Source organism: Mesocricetus auratus, unplaced genomic scaffold (genome assembly GCF_017639785.1).
Source record: "Mesocricetus auratus isolate SY011 unplaced genomic scaffold, BCM_Maur_2.0 Super-Scaffold_15014, whole genome shotgun sequence".
In the NCBI taxonomy this organism is placed as follows: domain Eukaryota; kingdom Metazoa; phylum Chordata; class Mammalia; order Rodentia; family Cricetidae; genus Mesocricetus; species Mesocricetus auratus.
Window position 1 is genome coordinate 4,516,195 of NW_024429186.1, and position 17,829 is coordinate 4,534,023.

Consider the following 17,829-nt stretch of genomic DNA (forward strand, 5'->3'; position numbering starts at 1 on the left):
TATGGATGCAGACAGACAGATAGAAGGGATAGACTGTATATCTTTCTAGACAGACAACTATATGTGTACGCAGACAGAGGCATGGAAGGGATAGACTGAGCAGGTTTCTAAATAGAAAACTCTGTGTATAGGCAGACAGAGGCATAGAAGTGATAGACTCAGCACATTTATACAAATACTGCTCCTTGTGGAAACAATCAGATGGATAGAAGGGAAAGACTGAGCACATTTCTAGACAGACAACTCTGTGTGTACACCGAGGGATAGAATGGAGAGGATAGCCAGTTCATAGACAGGCAACTCTGTGTGGACACAGACAGAGGCATAGAAGGAATAGACTGAGCACGTCTCTAGGCAGACAACTCTTGTAGAAACAGACATAGGCACAGGAGGGAAAGACTGAGCATGTTTCTACACAAACAAGTCTGTGTGGACACAGATTGATAGAAGGCATAGAGCAAGCCCATTTCTAGACAGAAAAGTCTGTGTGGAAACAGACAGAGGAATAGAATGGATAGACTGAGCATGATTCTAGACAGACAACTCTGTGTGTACACAAAGGCAGAGATGCAATACACTGAGCAAGTTTCTAGACAGACATCTCCATGAGGACACAGACAGAGGCATAAAAGGTATAGACTGAGCACGTTTCTTGACAGACATTTCTGAGTGGACACAGACAGAGTGATTGAAGGGTAGACTGAGCACATTTATAACAGATGACTCTGTGTGGACACAGACAGTGGCATAGAAGGGATAGACTGAGGACATTTCTAGACAGACGTTACTGTGTAGACACAAACAGAGGCATAAAAGGGATAAACCTAGCACATTTCTATTAAGACAACTCTGTGTAGATGTAGACAGAGGGATAGAAGTGATAAACTGAGCACGTTTCTAGACAGACAACTCTGTATGGAGTCAGATAGAGGCTTAGAAGGTATAGAATGAGCAAGTTTCTAGACAGACAAATCTGTATGGACAAAGACAAAGGCATAGAAGGGATAGACAGAGCACATTTCTAGACACACAACTATGTGTGGACACAGACGGAGGCATAGAATCAACAGATTAAGCTCCTTTCTTGACAGACAACTTTGTGTTGACACAGTGTCATTGAAGGTATAGATTTAGCATGTTTCTAGCAGGACACCTCTTTGTGGACACAGATAGAGGGATAGAAATGATAGAATTAGCACATTTATTGACAGGCAACTATATGTGTACACAGAATCACAGAAGGGATAGAATGAGCAGGATTCTAGAGAGACAACACTGTGTTGAAACAGACAGAAGCATAGAAGGTATAGACTGAGCATGTTTATAGACAGACAACTATGTTTGTACCTAGACAGAGACATAGAAGGGATAGTCTGAGCAACTTTCTAGACAGACAACTCTGTGTGGACACAGAGGGACAGAAGGGATAGGCTAGCAAGTTTCTAGACAGACAACCAAGTTTGGACACAGACACATGGATACATGGATAGAGGGTATAGACTGTGCAACTTTCTAGACAGAGAATTATGTGTGGACACAGTCACAGGCATAGAAGGGATAGAATGGGATTGCTTCTAGATAGATAACTCTGTGTGGATACAAACAAAGGCATAGAAGGGATAGACTGAGCATGTTTCTAGACAGACAATTATGTGTATACACAGACAAAGGCATAGAAGTGATAGACTCGGCACATTTATACTCAGACTCCTCTTTGTGGAAACAATCAGATGCATAAAAGGGAAAGACTGAGCACGTTTCTATACAGACAACTTTGTGTAGACAGAGACAGAGGTATAGAAGGGTTAGACTGAAAACGTTAGAAGACAGACAACTCTTTTTGGACAAAGAGGGATAGAATTGAAAGGCTAGCATGTTTCTAGATAGACAACCATGTGTGGATGCAGACAGGAATGGAAGGTATAGAATGAGTATGTTTCTTGACAGACAAATCGGTGTGCACACACACAGAGTCATAGAAGAGATAGAATTAGCAGGTTTTTGCTAGACACATCTGTGTGGACACAGAGAGAGGGATCAAAGGGATAGAATCATCACATTTCTAGCAGACAACTATCTATGTACACAGAGAGAGGCACAGGATGGATAGACTGACTTCATTTCTGTAAATACAACTCTGCATGGACCAAGACAGAGGCATAGAAGACATAGAATGAGCAGGTTTCAGGACAGACCAATCTGTATGGACACAGACAGAGGCATTGAAGGGACAGAATGAGCACGTTTCTATATGGACAACTATGTGTGGACACAGACAGAGGCATAGAAGGGATAGACTGAGCACGTTTCTAGACATACAACTCTGTGTGTACACAGACAGAGGCATAAATGTAATACATACAGCAAGTTTCTAGACAGACAACTTTGTGAGGACACACACAGAGGCATGTAGGGATAGACTGAGAGTGTTTCTTGACAGACATTTCTGAGTGGACACAGATAGAGAGATAGAAGCATAGACTGAACACGTTTATGACAGATGACTCTGTGTGGACATAGACAGAGGCATAGAAGTAATAGACTGAGCAGGTTTATAGACAGACAACACTGTGTAGACACAAACAGAGTCATAGAAGGGATAGACTTAGCACATTTCTAGACAGTTAACACTGTGTCTATGTAGACAGATAGACAAGATAGACTGAGCACATTTCTAGACAGACAACTCTGTATGGATTCAGATAAATGCTTAGAAGGTATAGACTGAGCACGTTTCTAGACAGCCAAATCTGTGTGGACAAAGACAGAGGCATAGAAGGGATAGACTGAGCAAGTTTATAACAGATGACTTTGTGTGGACACAGACAGTAGCATAAAAGCGATAGACTGAGGACATTTCTAGACAGACGTCACTGTGTATACACAAACAGAGGCATAGAAGGGATAAACCTATCACATTTCTTGTCAGACAACTCTGTGTGGATATAGACAGAGGGATAGAAGAGATAGAATGAGCACGTTTCTAGACAGACAACTCTGTATGGAGTCAGATAGAGGCTTAGAAGGTATAGACTGAGCACATTTCTAGACAGTCAACTCTGAGTGGACACAGATAGAGATAGAAGGTATAGACTGAGCATGGTTATGACAGATACCTCTGTGTGGACACAGACACAGGCATAGAAGGCACAGACTGAAGAAGTTTCTTGGCAGACATCTCTATGTGGACACAGACAGAGGCATAGAAGGAATAGACTGGGGAAGTTTCTTGACAGACAAATTTTTGTGGTCACAGACAGAGGCATAGAAGAGGTAGACTGAGCATGTTTCTAGACAAACAACACTGAATGGACACAAACAGAGGTATAGAAGGTATAGACTGAGCACATTTCTAGACAGACCTTTCTGTGTGGACACAAAGAGAGGCATAGAAGGGTTAGACAGTGCACGTTTCTAGACAGACATCTCTGAGTGAACACAGACAGAGAGATAGAAGGTATAGACTGAGCATGATTATGACATATAACTCTGTATGGACACAGACACGGGCATAGAAGGCATTAACTGAGGAGATTTCTAGACAGACAACTCTGTGTGGAAACAGACAGAGGAATAGAATGGGTAGAATGAGCATGTTTCTAGACAGACAACTCTGTGTTCACACAGACAGCGACATAGAAGGGATAGGCTGAGGACGTTTCTAGACAGATAAGTCTGTGTGTACACAGACAGAGGCAGAGATGGGATACACTGAGCAAGTTTCTAGATAGACAACTCTGTGTGGACACACACAGAGGCATGGAGGGATAGACTGAGATTATTTCTTAACAGACATTTCTGAGTGGACACAGATAGATAGATAGAAGCATAGACTGAGAATGTTTATGACAGATGACTCTGTGTGGACACAGACAGAGGCATAGAAGTGATAGACTGAGCATGTTTATAGACAGGCAACACTGTGTAGACACAAACAGAGTCATAGAAGGGATAGACTTAGCACATTTCTAGACAGTTAACACTGTGTGGATTCAGATAAATGCTTAGAAGGTGTGGACTGAGCACGTTTCTAGACAGCCAAATCTGTGTGGACACAGATAGAGGCAGAGAAGGGATAGACTGAGCACATTTATAGACATACAACCCTGTGCGGAAACAATCAGATGTATAGAAGGCATAGACTGAGTATGTTACTAGAAAGACAACTCTGTGTAGACAGAGAAAGAGGAATAGAAGTGTTAGACTGAACACGTGTCTAGACAGACAACTCTGTGTGTACACAGAGGGACAGAAGTGATAGGCTAGCAAGTTTCTAGACAGACAACTGTGTGTGGACGCAGAGAGAGGCATAGAAAGCATAGACAGTGCTTGTTTCTGGACAGAGAACAATGTGTGGACACAGAGGCATAGAAGGTATTGACTTAGCAAGTTTCTAGAAAGACAACTCAGTGTGGACTCAGAGATATAGAATGGATAGACTGAGCATGTTTATGACAGATAACTCTGTGTGGACACAGACAGAGACATAGAAGGAATAGACTGAGGAAGTTTCTTGACAGACAACTCTTTGTAGACACAGACAGAGGCAGAGAAGTGATACACCTAGCATGTTTCTAGACAGGCAACTCTGTGTGGACACAGACAGAGGTGTAGAAGGGATAGACAGAGCACGTTTCTAGACAGACAACTCTTTGTTGACACAGACAAAGGCTAAGAAGGTATATATTTAGCACGTTTCTAGACAGACAACTCTGTGTGGAAACAATCAGATGTATAGAAGGGATAGACTGATCACGTTTCTAGACAGACAACTCTGTGTCGGCAGAGACAGAGGCCTAGAAGGGTTTGACTGAACACGTTTCTGGACAGAAAACTCTTTGTCAGCACAGAGGGAGAGAAGGGATAGGCTAGGAAGTTTCTAGACAGACAACTTTGTATGGTCGCAGACAGTGGTATAGAAGGGATAGAATGAGCAAGTTTCTAGACAGACAATTCTGTGTAGAAACAGACAGAGGCATAGACGGGTTAGACTGAACACATTTCTAGACAGACAACTGTGTGGACACAGTGGGAAAGTAGTGATAGGCTAGCACGTTTCTAGACAGACAACTCTGTGTGGACACAGACATAGGCATAGAAGGGATAGATTGAGCATGTTTCTAGACAGACAACTTGGTATGGACACGACAGAGGCATCGAAGAGATAGACTGAGTATGTTTCTAGACAGACAACTCTGAGTGTACACAGACAGAGTGATAGAAGGGATAGACTGAGCACGTTTATGACAGATAACTCTGTGTGGACACAGACAGAGGCATATAAGGTTTAGAATGAGGAAGTTTCTAGACAGACAACACTGTGTGGACACAGACAGAGGGATAGATGGGATAGACTGTGTATGTTTCTATACAGTCAACTATTTTGAACATAGACAGAGGCATAGAAGAGATAGACAGAGCACCTTAACTTAAAGAAGGTAACAAGGCCCAGTGTCAGAAAGTGTAGTCTAGCATCAGCAGATGTCATCACTTCTCATGCAACGTCAAAAGTCTTCTTCAACTCAGGTGGGTCAGATTTGATTTCTTTCCCTGATGGGGGAGATAATCACTAGCAAAAAAGGCCACAATTTTCTGTTCCTGCAGTTGCTTAGAGTCATAAATGATGAATGATTAGGATTAAAACAGTAACGATGTAGTTTGGGCAGGATGCATCTAAATAAGATATGATAATTCTTGCAGTGTTGCTAAGGTCTGGTAGTTATCCCCTTGGTCAGAGAATATTTACGACTGGCAGGGGGACCTTATGACAAAATATTACCAGAGGAATGTTAAGAGGAATGAATGTTGGATAGTTGCCTCCCCTCCTCTGAGTGCAGGGGCGTGGGCATCATTGATTTAAGAAGTTAAATATTCCTTTACCTTTAAGAATTTCCTCTCTTTGTATAGATTTAGGGCTCAAATTTTTAAACTTTTAACTTTATTTTGTCATCCCTCAATATATGTTATGCATACAAAGCACCAAGGGGATTTTTTCAGAACATTGATTTGTGGGCAACTGCTTTGCTCTGTTTTCAAGGAGAATTGATAATCATTTTACAGCTCGTAGGCAGTTACAGTTTGAGTTAATACATCCTTTTAAATTCTCCAAAATAGCAAAAAAATCGTTTTGTGAAAATGTTGTGCTAGTTTTTACGAATAGTTATTCTAATGAAAGAACAACTTATGGTATAGATGGTAAGAAACATGCAGAGAAAACTACTCTGTCTTCATCTCTGATAGTCAAGTTATGAGCTTTTACAGTGGTTTTTCAACTTCTAGCATGTAATTCACTTAATTGTATAGTGACAATCATTAAGTTTTGAAGCTCCTCAAATAATAAAGAAAGTTCAGTACATTAAAACCCAAATGATCACGTTAAAATATTACTTACAACAATCGAAATTCAATTGCTATGTTTTGTGTGTAACATAAGAGCTTGTTAGAACATTCCCAGCCCACTGGCTAGGGAAAACAAGTCAACAAATAGATTGATAAAGTTGGTCTCTTTGACTTTTGTGGACAGACCTCTGCAGTCTCATCAATTTTCATCATCAAAATACCAAAATTCTAGGAAAGCAATTTGGTTTAGCTAGAGAGACTGCTTGTCAAAATTTGAGTTGTGCCCTCAATACTTATTTGTAACTAATTTAAGAGTGAACTCTAGAGGTCTACTTCCCAATCATTCATGGTAATAAATTTAGGCATTTATTTTACAGAATTTGACAAGTTAAAATATGGACACATGACAATAAATAGGTATTGAGGTTTTTTGATGGTCACCATACAAACTGAAAAGTCACCAAGCATGTGATAAATCACTCTTTGAAATGTTTTACTTACATGAGAGTTCCAAAAGTGATAAAAAACAGGCAATAGATCTGGATATTTTAATAAGATGTTCAGGTTTTTGGACTTAATATATAATTAATCACAACAGGTATTCCTTATAATCCACAAGGAATTTTAGAGCATGCTCACAGCTCCTTAAAAATGAAATTTAATTTCTTCTTTGACCTAGGAATGGTGTAATTGTGTATTATTCAATTTCCATCAATGTGTAGGGTTTCTGCAATTTGTGTTGTTGTTGAATTCTAATTTTAATGCATAGTTGTTTGATAAGATACATGGAGTTAATCCAAATTTTTGTGCCTACTGGGGTCTGATACGTTGCCAAGTATGTGGCTGATTTTTGTGAAGGTTCCATATGGTGCTGAGAAGAAGGTATATTTGGATGGAATTTCCTATAGATGTCTGTTAATCACATTTGGATCATAACTTCTATTAGACCCTTTGCTTCTCTATTAAGTTTCTTTGTGGTATTTCTGTCTAGTTGTGAGAGGGCGATGTTGAAGTCTACCTCTATAAGTGTGTGGAGCTGTATATGTTATTTGAATTTTAGTAATATATGTTTTACAATTCCAGATGCATTTGTATTTGGGGCATAGATGCTCAGAATTGAAACATCATCTCATTGGATTTTTCCTGTGATGAGAATGTAATGAATTCCTTCATCTCTTTTAATTGATTTTATTTTAAATTTTGTTTGTTGGATATTAGGATTGCCATGCCAGCTTGTTTCTTGGGTACATTTGATTGGAAAATCTTTTCCCAACCTTTAATGTTCAGGTAATGTCTGTATTTGAGGGTGAGTTGTGTTTCTTTTATCTAACAGAAGGGTGGGCTCTCTCCTCAGATCTGTTTTATTGGCCTATGTCTTTTTATGATTGAGTTAAGACTATTAAGATTGAGGGATATTAATGACCATTGATTGCTAATTCTTCTTTGATGTGGAATTGTAGAAATGGTTGTTGTTGTTGGAATTATGTGTGGAATTCCACCCCTTTTATTCTTTTGTCTGTTGGTAACGTGTGATTATCTAATGCCTATGTTTTTTGTGTTTGTAGTTAACTTCGTTGAGTTGGAATTTTCCTTCCAGAAGTTTCTGGAGGGCTGGAGTAGTGGATGTCATTTTTAAATCTAATTTTGCCATGGAATATAATGTTTTCTCCATCTACAGTGATTGAAATCTTTTCTGGGTATAGTAGTCTGGGCTGGCATCCATGGACTCTTAGTTTTGGTAGAATATCTATCCAGCCCCCTCTGGGTTTCAGAATTTCAATGGAGAAGTCAGATGTAATTATGATAGGTTTGCCTTTATATATTGCTTGACATTTTTCCTTACATGCTCTTAATATTCTTTCTTCATTCCGTGTAATTTGTCTTTCTTTAGGTTGGGAAAATATTCTTAAATGATTCTGTTGAATAAATTTTCTGCCTCTTTGAGTTGATTTTCTTTATCTTCTTCTATACCGATTATTCTTAGGTTTGGTCTTTTCATGGTGTCCCATATTTCCTGGATTAGTTGGATTTTCTATGGTCGATGAATTAATTTCTCCTAGTGTATCTTCATTTGTAACATTTTATAATTTTCTCTTTTGTTTTTTCTTGCATTTCTTGAATTTTTGGTTTGTTTTTTCTTGAATTTCTTTGAGTGATATTCCCACATCCTCTTTGAGGGCCTCTATCATTTTCATGAGTTGATTTAAGGTCACATATTTCTGCTTCATTTACATTGGAATGTCAGAGTTTTGCTGATACGGAGTCTCTAGAGTCTGGTGGTGTCAATTTTTTTCTGTTACTGAGTGTGTTTTTGTATTATCTCCTTCCCATCCCTTCTTTTAGTGGGTACAGAAAGAGCAACTTCCTGGCCTGGTGGTTAGGGGACCAGAGTTCCATTTTATTGGGTGCAAGAAAGTTCAATACTCTGGGAGATATTCAATAACCCCACATCTGACAGACAGCTGATCTCCAAAACTTAAAAGGTCAAAAAACAGTCTCCAAAACACCATATGTTCCATTTAAAAATTGGGATTCAGAGCTGTATAGAGAACTCTCAATGGAGGAGTCTAAAATGGCTGAGAGGCATTTAAGAAAGTGCTCAACAACCCTAGCCATCAGAGAAATGCTAATCAAAAAACTCTGAACTATCATCTTACTCTTATCAGAATGGGTAAAATAAAAAATCCAACAATTCCACTCATAGGCTTATATCCATAAGTTGCCCATTGATACAATAAGAACACCTGTGGCACTATGTTCATAGCAGCAATATTTGTAATAGCCAGAACTTGGAAGTAACCTAGATGCCCCTCAACCGAAGAGTGGATAGAGAAAATGTGGTACATTTACACAATGGATTACTATGCATCAGAAAAAAACCAATGGAATCCTGAAATTTGCAGACAAATGTATGGCACTAGAAGAAACCATCCTGAGTGAGGTAACCCAGTCACAAAAAGAGAAACATGGCATGTACTCTCTCATATATGCATTTTAGACATAGATCTGCACAGTGTCAGCCTACAATCCCATGGTCAGAGAGTCTGGGAAACAGAATATTCATTCAATGGTTGATGGAAGCAGACACATACTCGCACAGCTAAACACTGAGCTGAACTCCAGAAATCCAGTGACAGAGAGGGTGGACTCATGAGCACAGGGCTTAAGGCTGGCCTGGTTTAGCCCACAGAAACAGCTGACCTGAGAAGGGTTATCTTTTGAATACCAGAGAGATGACTGGTAATCCAGCATGGGACTGATCAAGACCCCATGAATGTGGGTGTCAGTGAGGAGGTCTAGGAAATCTATTGAGTCTTGGGTGGTAGATCACTACTTATCCTGGATATACAAATGGACTTTGGGCACCCATCCAACAAGGAGAGATGCACTCTCACATGGACTCTTGGGGGAGGGTCGAGGCGCTGCCCTGGATGAAATCACAGATTATGGACACCCACATGAGGGCCTCCCCCCCCTAGGATAAAGAGGGGATATTGGATGGTTTGGTGGGAGAGCACAGGATGAGGGTAGGGAAAGGAAGAGGGACCTGGAATTGACATGTGAAGCAACCTTGCTTCTAATTTAAATTTAAATTTAAAAATATAATATAAAAAAATTTAAAGAATTAATTTTAAGCCTTGTGTGTGCTATACTATACCACTGGCCTATGGCCTCAGCTACATTTTCTTACTTTAATGTATCCATGATTCACTGAAGTATATTCAATGTTTCCTAAAATTAATATACATTATCTCATGTCTTTATTTACTATGAACATATGTGTTAATTACTGCTAAGAGAGAAGAGGAGTTTACATGGACAAACCACAGTAAAGTTGTAATACTATATTACTATTTATGAGTAATTTTCATATTATTTAACATTTCCTTTTTTATTTCATTTTCCACCTCTTTTTTGAAGAATAGTTTCATTATTCAAAGCATAACTCAGAAAGTGATTCTCCTACTAAACAAAGATTCATTATCCCTTCAGTGCTTGAGGTGAACACATGGCTTTATCCATGAAAATGTTTTCTATCTACTGAACTATGCTCCATAGACAATAAGTCATATTTCATGCTGTAAATGCCACCTCATTTTATGCCAGGTTCCTTCACCATTAATTCTGTCTTCTAGCATTAACATGCCTTAGCTCATGATATAGAAAGAAGAAATGCAAATTACGTCCCCCTCTTATCATGAAAAGCAGCCCTGGCCCTACAGCTTTGACAGAGGCACTCATCTCTGTGCTCACAGATCCCCCCATTCTGTGGCCATCACTGAACACAGAAAGTACATCATGGAAGTCAGACTGAGTTGTGTTTTCTTTGTTGTAGTTTTACAAGGTAATTTCTAGAAAAGGGGAGATACTGATTGTGTGAGTCTACACGAGCAAAAGGAACCTTAGACATTTGTGTCAGTCTACTAACAGAATTTTCTGTTTGCAGGTGTCCATTGTGAGGTGCACCTGTTGGAGTCAGGGGGTGGCTTGATACAGCCTGAAAGTTCCCTAAAACTCTCCTGTGCAGGCTCTGGATTCATTTTCAGCAATGCTTGGATGAACTGGGTTCGGCAGGCTCCAGGGAAGGGGATGGAGTGGGTTGCACAAATTGGAAACAAAGCTAATAATTATGCAACTTACTATGGAGACTCTGTAAATGGCAGATTCACCATCTTAAGGGATGACTCCAAAAGCAGCATCTACCTGCAAATGAACAGCTTAAGAGCTGAAGACACCGCCATTTATTACTGTGCAAGACACACAGTGAGAGAACTTCAGTGTGAGCCCTAAGCCAAAACTCGCTGCAGGAGCGCTCAGAACCAACAGGGGGCGATGGCAGCACATGGTGAACAGGGACAGTGCAGGAACAGGTGCATAGTTAAGTCCCAGTTCTGGTGTTTCAACTCCGCTGATGATGTGCCAAATGTTCTCTGCATTTGTGGTTTAAAAATGCCTATATTATCTGTAGAAACAGATTTCTATTTAGTCTTAACTTAAAAAGCTACATAGACTTCACACTTTAGATGAACTAAATGTTAACAATCACAGGTGATAGAAGAAATGACCTAGCAGACCCCTGATAGCAGAAATGATTCTGCAGACGTCACAAAGTCAAATGCCTAGGAAGATAAGAGGTGTTTGTGAGGCTGCACTCTCAATGATTTCACAACAGGTCTTAAGTCATTCTGATAAGGACAGTGTTTGGGACTACAGGAGGTCAGTGTAGACACACTCTGCAACCTGTACACCAGAATAGGTCTCAAATATTTCTCCTCTTTCTTCTCTCTGCAGTCCAACAAACTAGCTTTAAGTGGAAAGAAGCTGTCTCTTGGAAAGCATGAAAACTGGGGTTAAGACTTTCTCTTGGCCACTGAGTGGTTTTGAAAACATTTTGTCAACATGAAACACATGAAAGAGACATGGAGCAACAGAGATAGAGACAAACACAGAGACAGACAGAGTGATATAGAGAGGGAGAGAGACAAAGAGAAAAAGATAGAAACATGAGAGACAGACAGAGAGAGTGAGAGAGTTAGATAAAGACAGAGACTCAAAGAGACAGAAAGCAGGGAGGGTTAACACAGGACTATAGTGGAGGTATCTGGTCAGGTTCCAAACTCATATAGATGTAAGGAACATTGTGTCAGGAATACAGAATACCATTTAACCTTATTTACCATGCCCTGACATTACGTCAGTTGAAAAGGCCAGTAAACCAGTCTAGGTAAAATTTGGGTCATTAGCATCTTTGAGCATTTGATAGTAAATAATGCAACATTAATTTCACACATCTTCCACCTTGACATGTGTCTCACTATGCTTGTGTCCTGGTGAGTATGATGTCCTATCCTGTCAGTAATAGCTGTGATGTGGTATGCAGTGTTTTTGTAACATGTATACAGTGAGATGTATGCTGTAAGATGTATACAGGAAGATGTATATTGTGAGATGTATACTGTGAGGGGCATATTGTGAGATGTATATTTTGAGATGTACATCGTGAAGTGTGTACAGTGAGATGTATATTTTGAAGTGTATACTGGGAGTTGTATGTTATGAGATGTATAGTTTGTGATGCATATCATGAGATATATATTGTAAGAAGTATAATGTGAGTTGTATACTGTGAGTTGTATACTGTGAGATGTATACTGTAATAATGGTGGCCACACTTTACTGCAACTGTGCTACACCCCCCACCAAAGCATTCATCATCGTATGAATATATTTTTGAATGTTTGCCATTGTTGTTGGATTCTATTGACCTCTACCAGATAGCATCTACTGATTCATTGGAATATCCCCACAATGCACAGGGAAGTGCCCAGAGCAAACCAGTTCGTGGTTGCAAATTTCATCATTTCTGATTTACAAGAAAGTTGCTATAAAGCCTTAATCAAAACTCCTAGTTAGTCATTCATGCAGGTGAGCACTGCTGTGTATAAATTTTGGTGTTCCTAGGAAAAATAACATCACAGCAAACTCCCTGTGTCTATGGCTCTTATCATCTTCCCACATTCCCTTCCACAATGATCTCCAAGACTTCCTTGAGTTGTGTTCAAGATTCCTCCAATTCCTTCACCTCCTCTTTCCTCCATTCCTCCTCCTTCTTCCCTTCATCTTCTGACTACCCCCTCCTCCTACTGCTTCATCATAACAATCCCTCTCCTCACCTCATCTCCCTCCTCCATTTCCTATTCCCGTCCTCTGTTCACTGTCTCCTCCCCTTTTTCTACATTAACAAGCATAACTTTTTGTTTTACTTAGTTTTGGGGGGATTTCTTATATGAGTACTTCATTGCCCTGAATTACACTGCTGATCTGTTTCAGTCTTCTGTGGTTGATGTTTAGTTCTTCACTCACAGGTGCTATCTCACCCCTTTAGTGCATACTATTTACAACAAGGCTGCACTGTAAATGGTATGAACATGTATAAGCATGTAACTTCTGAGGACTGTGTACAGATAAGTGACTGTTTAGAAATGACTCCGGGAGCTGGGTGGTGGTGGCACACACCTTTAATCCTAGCACTCAGGATGCAGAGGCATGTGAATCTTCATGATTCAAGACCAACCTGGTCTAGAACAGCTAGTTCTAGGACAGCCTCCAATGTCATGCAGAAATCCTTTCTTGAAATAACCTAAAAACAATAACTCTGGGATAATGGTGTGTGATGTCACTCACCTTATAGTGGATAATGACAGAAGCAGAACATTTGTCCCTGAACTGTCCACTAAGAGCTGAGAACTTAGGTCACTGCTATTTCCCCAGAGGGACAATGTTAATAGTTCAACTCATGCTTCAAATGTGGTCACCCAGTTGCCAGTCTGGGGGACCTCATGTGAAGGGTGAAATTCGATGCCTCTATCTATCTATCTATCTATCTATCTATCTATCTATCTATCTATCTATCTATCACCTATTTTTATGTGTGTCAATGACCACTCTAACCCCAGATAAATACACTGTGCACATTTCCCCCTTTCATGTTAAGAGCTTATGAGTTACTGTGAAAAGAGAGCTGGGCTCTAAAAGACACTATATTGCTTCCTTCTCACACATGTTGTGAAAGTGGACATGCAGCAGACTTTCATATATTTATTTATAAGAACATCCCACATGCAAATTTGTAGCAATGCTACAGGAAGAGAGACACCTGCTTAAATTCAGAGCCTTCTAAATCCCGGAGAATATTTTCTCAGAGTCATTGAATTCATCACCAAAACATGAAACACTTGTGCATCTTCTTTAGCCTTATGAAGGCTCCCAGCTGTGAGTTCTACAGGGAAACAATGGAGAACCTTGGACTGCTGGTTCTGAGCTCCTGACTCACTGTTGTTCTTGTTCACAGGCATCCTGTCTCAAGTGCAGATTCAGGAGTCAGGGCCCAGTCTGTTGAAGCCCTCTAAATCACTGTCCTTCAACTTTGCTGTCACTGGTTACTCCATTAGCAGTGGCAACTGGTGGAGTTTGATTTATGAGCATCCAGGGAAATGGATGGAATGTTGTGTCCAAATTCTGAACCCAAAAATCACCAAGAGGCCCATTTCGATGCAAAAGCAAAGAGTCTTTTATTGTAGGTGTTTAACGAGCTAACTCCTTTAGCTCGGGCCCTTCAGACTGCCACCATGGTGAATGGCTGGAGAAAGACCTCAAGCAATCTCGAGGCAGGGATCTTAAAGGGCAGCATAAGGGGAGTGTCTAGGGATATGAAACAGTCACAGGATTGTTGCGCTTCCATGTTTGGGTGACCCATTCTGCGTTGATTGGTCAACTGGTTGTTATGGCCCATAGGACCTCCCAGAGTGGTTTCTATGTTCTGCACTTCACTGTTGTGCACTAATTTCTGATTGGTTCCTTGCCACGAGGAAGGCATCTGACCTTAGTGACCAGGACAGGAGTGGCAAGGTCATTCAAGCACATGTTAGCCTGTAATGGCTGCTAAAATGGGGGACAGGTCACTAGAGTTCACAGGTGTCCTGTCTCAGGTCTAGATTCAGGAGTCACGGCCCAGTCTGCTGATGCCCTCTCAATCACTGTCCATCACCTGTGCTGTCACTGGTTACTCCATTAGCAGTGGCAACTGGTGGAGTTTGATTTGTCAGCATCCACAGAAAGGGCTGGAATGAATGGGTCGAATTTATAATGATGGAAGGACTGACTACAACCTGTCTCTCAAGAGCCGAATAATCATGACAGTAGACACATGGAAAATCAGTTTTCCATGAGGCTGAGCTCTGTGACAACTGAAGACACAGCTCTGCATTACTGTGCAAGAGATACAGTGATGGAATTTCAGTGTGAGCCTGCACATAAACAAGCATTCCTGCAGAGACAATAGTGACTCTGAGGCAGCAGGAACTGAGTACGCATTTAGTCCAGGTCTCAGCCTGGAAGCATGCCCAGTTAGGAAGGACCACGCACTTCCTGTCGGTTGAGCAGTGTTTTGTCCACCAACCACACACTGTCCCCTAGGGACATTACTATATTGACTTTGCGATTCTGCTTTCACATATCCTCAGGTGGCAGTAAAGGCCATAGGAAAACAATGTCATTATTTTTATAGATGGGATGGGACTAATAAGTCAGAATTTTGTCCTCGCCAATCATCATTTGACCTCTTTTTCCCTCTTGTGCAACACAATGTGCCAAGGATTCTCAGTGACCCTCCATTGAAGAATAAGCTTAATTTCATCTCTAGAAAGCAAACATGGGCCGGACGGTGGTGGCACATGCCTTTAATCCCAGCACTCGGGAGGCAGAGGCAGGCAGATCTCTGTGACTTCGAGGCCGGGGACCAATAGCCTCCAAAACAATACAGAGAAACCCTGTCTCGTAAAAACCAAAAAAAAAGAAAGCAAACATGGGAATCATTAAGTGACAGTGTAGGCCTCTTCGAAGTTTGGTTTCTTAGTATGATATTAAATTTAAAATAAATCATCTTGGGCCACTTTTAGTCAACAAAATATACCACTGTCATTATTTGAGAAGGACAATATGCAGATACTCGATTCTTTCTTTCTCTGTCTTTTTCTCTTTCCATCTGTCACCACGGGTCCCTCTTCCCATCTCCACCTCTGCATTCTCCCATACAAAATTTTGTCTGTGGCAGAGCCCCAAAGGTCACATGTGACCATGTACTAGTGGTGAGAACAGGTGTCATTAGAAACCATGCATGCTTTAGAGTTGGATTTAAAGCTCTCATATATGAGCTGGAAATGATTCTGCTGTTTTTACCACCCAGGCTGTGCATGCTCACTTAGAAATCTGCGTGGGCCAAAAAACAAGTTTGAATCCCCCAAACACCAGTTAATTCAGGAACACGTTGCCTCCATTCAGGCCTCTTCTTTCAGACAGGGGAGTATCTGTCTTAGAGAACATGGACATTGCCTCGGTTCTTCACTATTCTTGTGACCCATAAGGCTTTGAAATTCTTGCTCCCCATCATAGGGGCCACCCCATCTCATGGATGGCACCACCCTCATCGGCTTGGACCCTCCCACCTCAATAATTGCTCAAAAGAATCACCACACAGTCATCCTTGCACAACAAACTGACAGAGTTATTGTTTTTCAAGTGAATTCTCTTGTTTCCTGAGGACCCTAGTTTGTATTATTTTGACAAAGTTCTCACCACATCATAAAAGTTTAAGCTAGTACTGTCATGATAAAATGAACTCCATAACTTTACAAATAACTTTTTCTTACTTACTTCCATTAGGGAGCTCATGATATAGGAAAACTCAAGGAACAAGTGAGTACAGGATATGGAAACAAACTATTTCTAGAATAATCAAAGACAAAAGTGCTTGAATAAGAAGACTTGTGCCAAGTTCTCCAATATAGTATAAGCTATGTGAATTTATTTTTGTAATACTCCTTCCCAGATTATTGTTACCACAATGAAAACATCAGATAATTCCAAAATGAGACATACTAAGAATAACATCGGAAAAATATTCACTTAACATTCAGAGCATCAAGCATTAGGAAACACAGCACACATAGTGTGGAGGCCACCAGAGCTTGAACAGGATATCTGGCTCACTAATGGTCAATCAAGTCTCAAACTCTGCCATTCTGAAAAAAAATTATTCACAAAGAAATAAGGGACACATATGTGAGGTCTCCAGTAGCACCTAGCAGACAGACATTGTCTGAGTGCTGACTGAACAGGTTAGCTTAAGCTTTGTACTTTACTCCCACTGTGGTCATAATTACCAAGGTATGGAGGAAATTATTGTCCTCTATGATGATCCACATCTCACTCTGCTCATGTCTGCTGTCCTCTCTATCTCCTGACCTGACTTCACATTCTCTGGTGCAGTTTTTAATTTAGATAACATAACTCAGAAGCCTAGTTGCATAATTCTTTGTTTTATGAAGTTTAATGAGCAGCTGTACTTCCCCATACTTATCTATGCAACAATCACACTTAGGAATCTGGGATTTTCTGTGTTACAAGCTAAAGTACTGAGATAAAGGTCCATAGAGTATGGTAGACTGGCATTACTCAATTGATATTAAATCTAGGTCCCCAGGCACAGATTTCCAAAGTGAGAAAGTGAATAGCCTGAGCAAAGACAGCTGGGAATGGTATCAGTCTCCTGGGTCTCATCTCAGGTAACACAAGAAATCACAGGTGATAATATTAGAGAGCTGCTTCCTCATTAGTTATTTTCTAGATGAATGATGAGAATAGGAATGATTACACTGTGACCAAACAAGTGAATTTTAAATTGTTCCTTAAATAGGATTTCTGTTCACTACAAAGGGCACTTCCACCTCAAATCAGCTTCTGGAATTTATGGACCTATACAAAGGCATATAGAACATGGTACCCTTGTCTTCCTACACTGTGTGAATGTGGATCCACTTAGCATAAACTTTTCAATGTTTTAGTAGCGTGACTCATATTATTTCCTGTTTATCAGGTATTGAAAATCCAGACAATAACAGGAAACTATTCTTGAGTTTCCATCTCCAGATA

At 40.3% G+C, this 17,829-nt stretch overlaps 1 gene segment (V, D, J or C); it reads left to right on the plus strand.

The window, feature by feature from the left end:
• Positions 1-10,575: 10,575 nt before the first annotated feature.
• Positions 10,576-11,130, plus strand: LOC110340588. The segment is given in 2 exon segments: positions 10,576-10,684; positions 10,787-11,130. Coding segments are annotated over 2 exon segments (390 nt in total).
• The last annotated feature ends 6,699 nt before the right edge of the window (positions 11,131-17,829 follow it).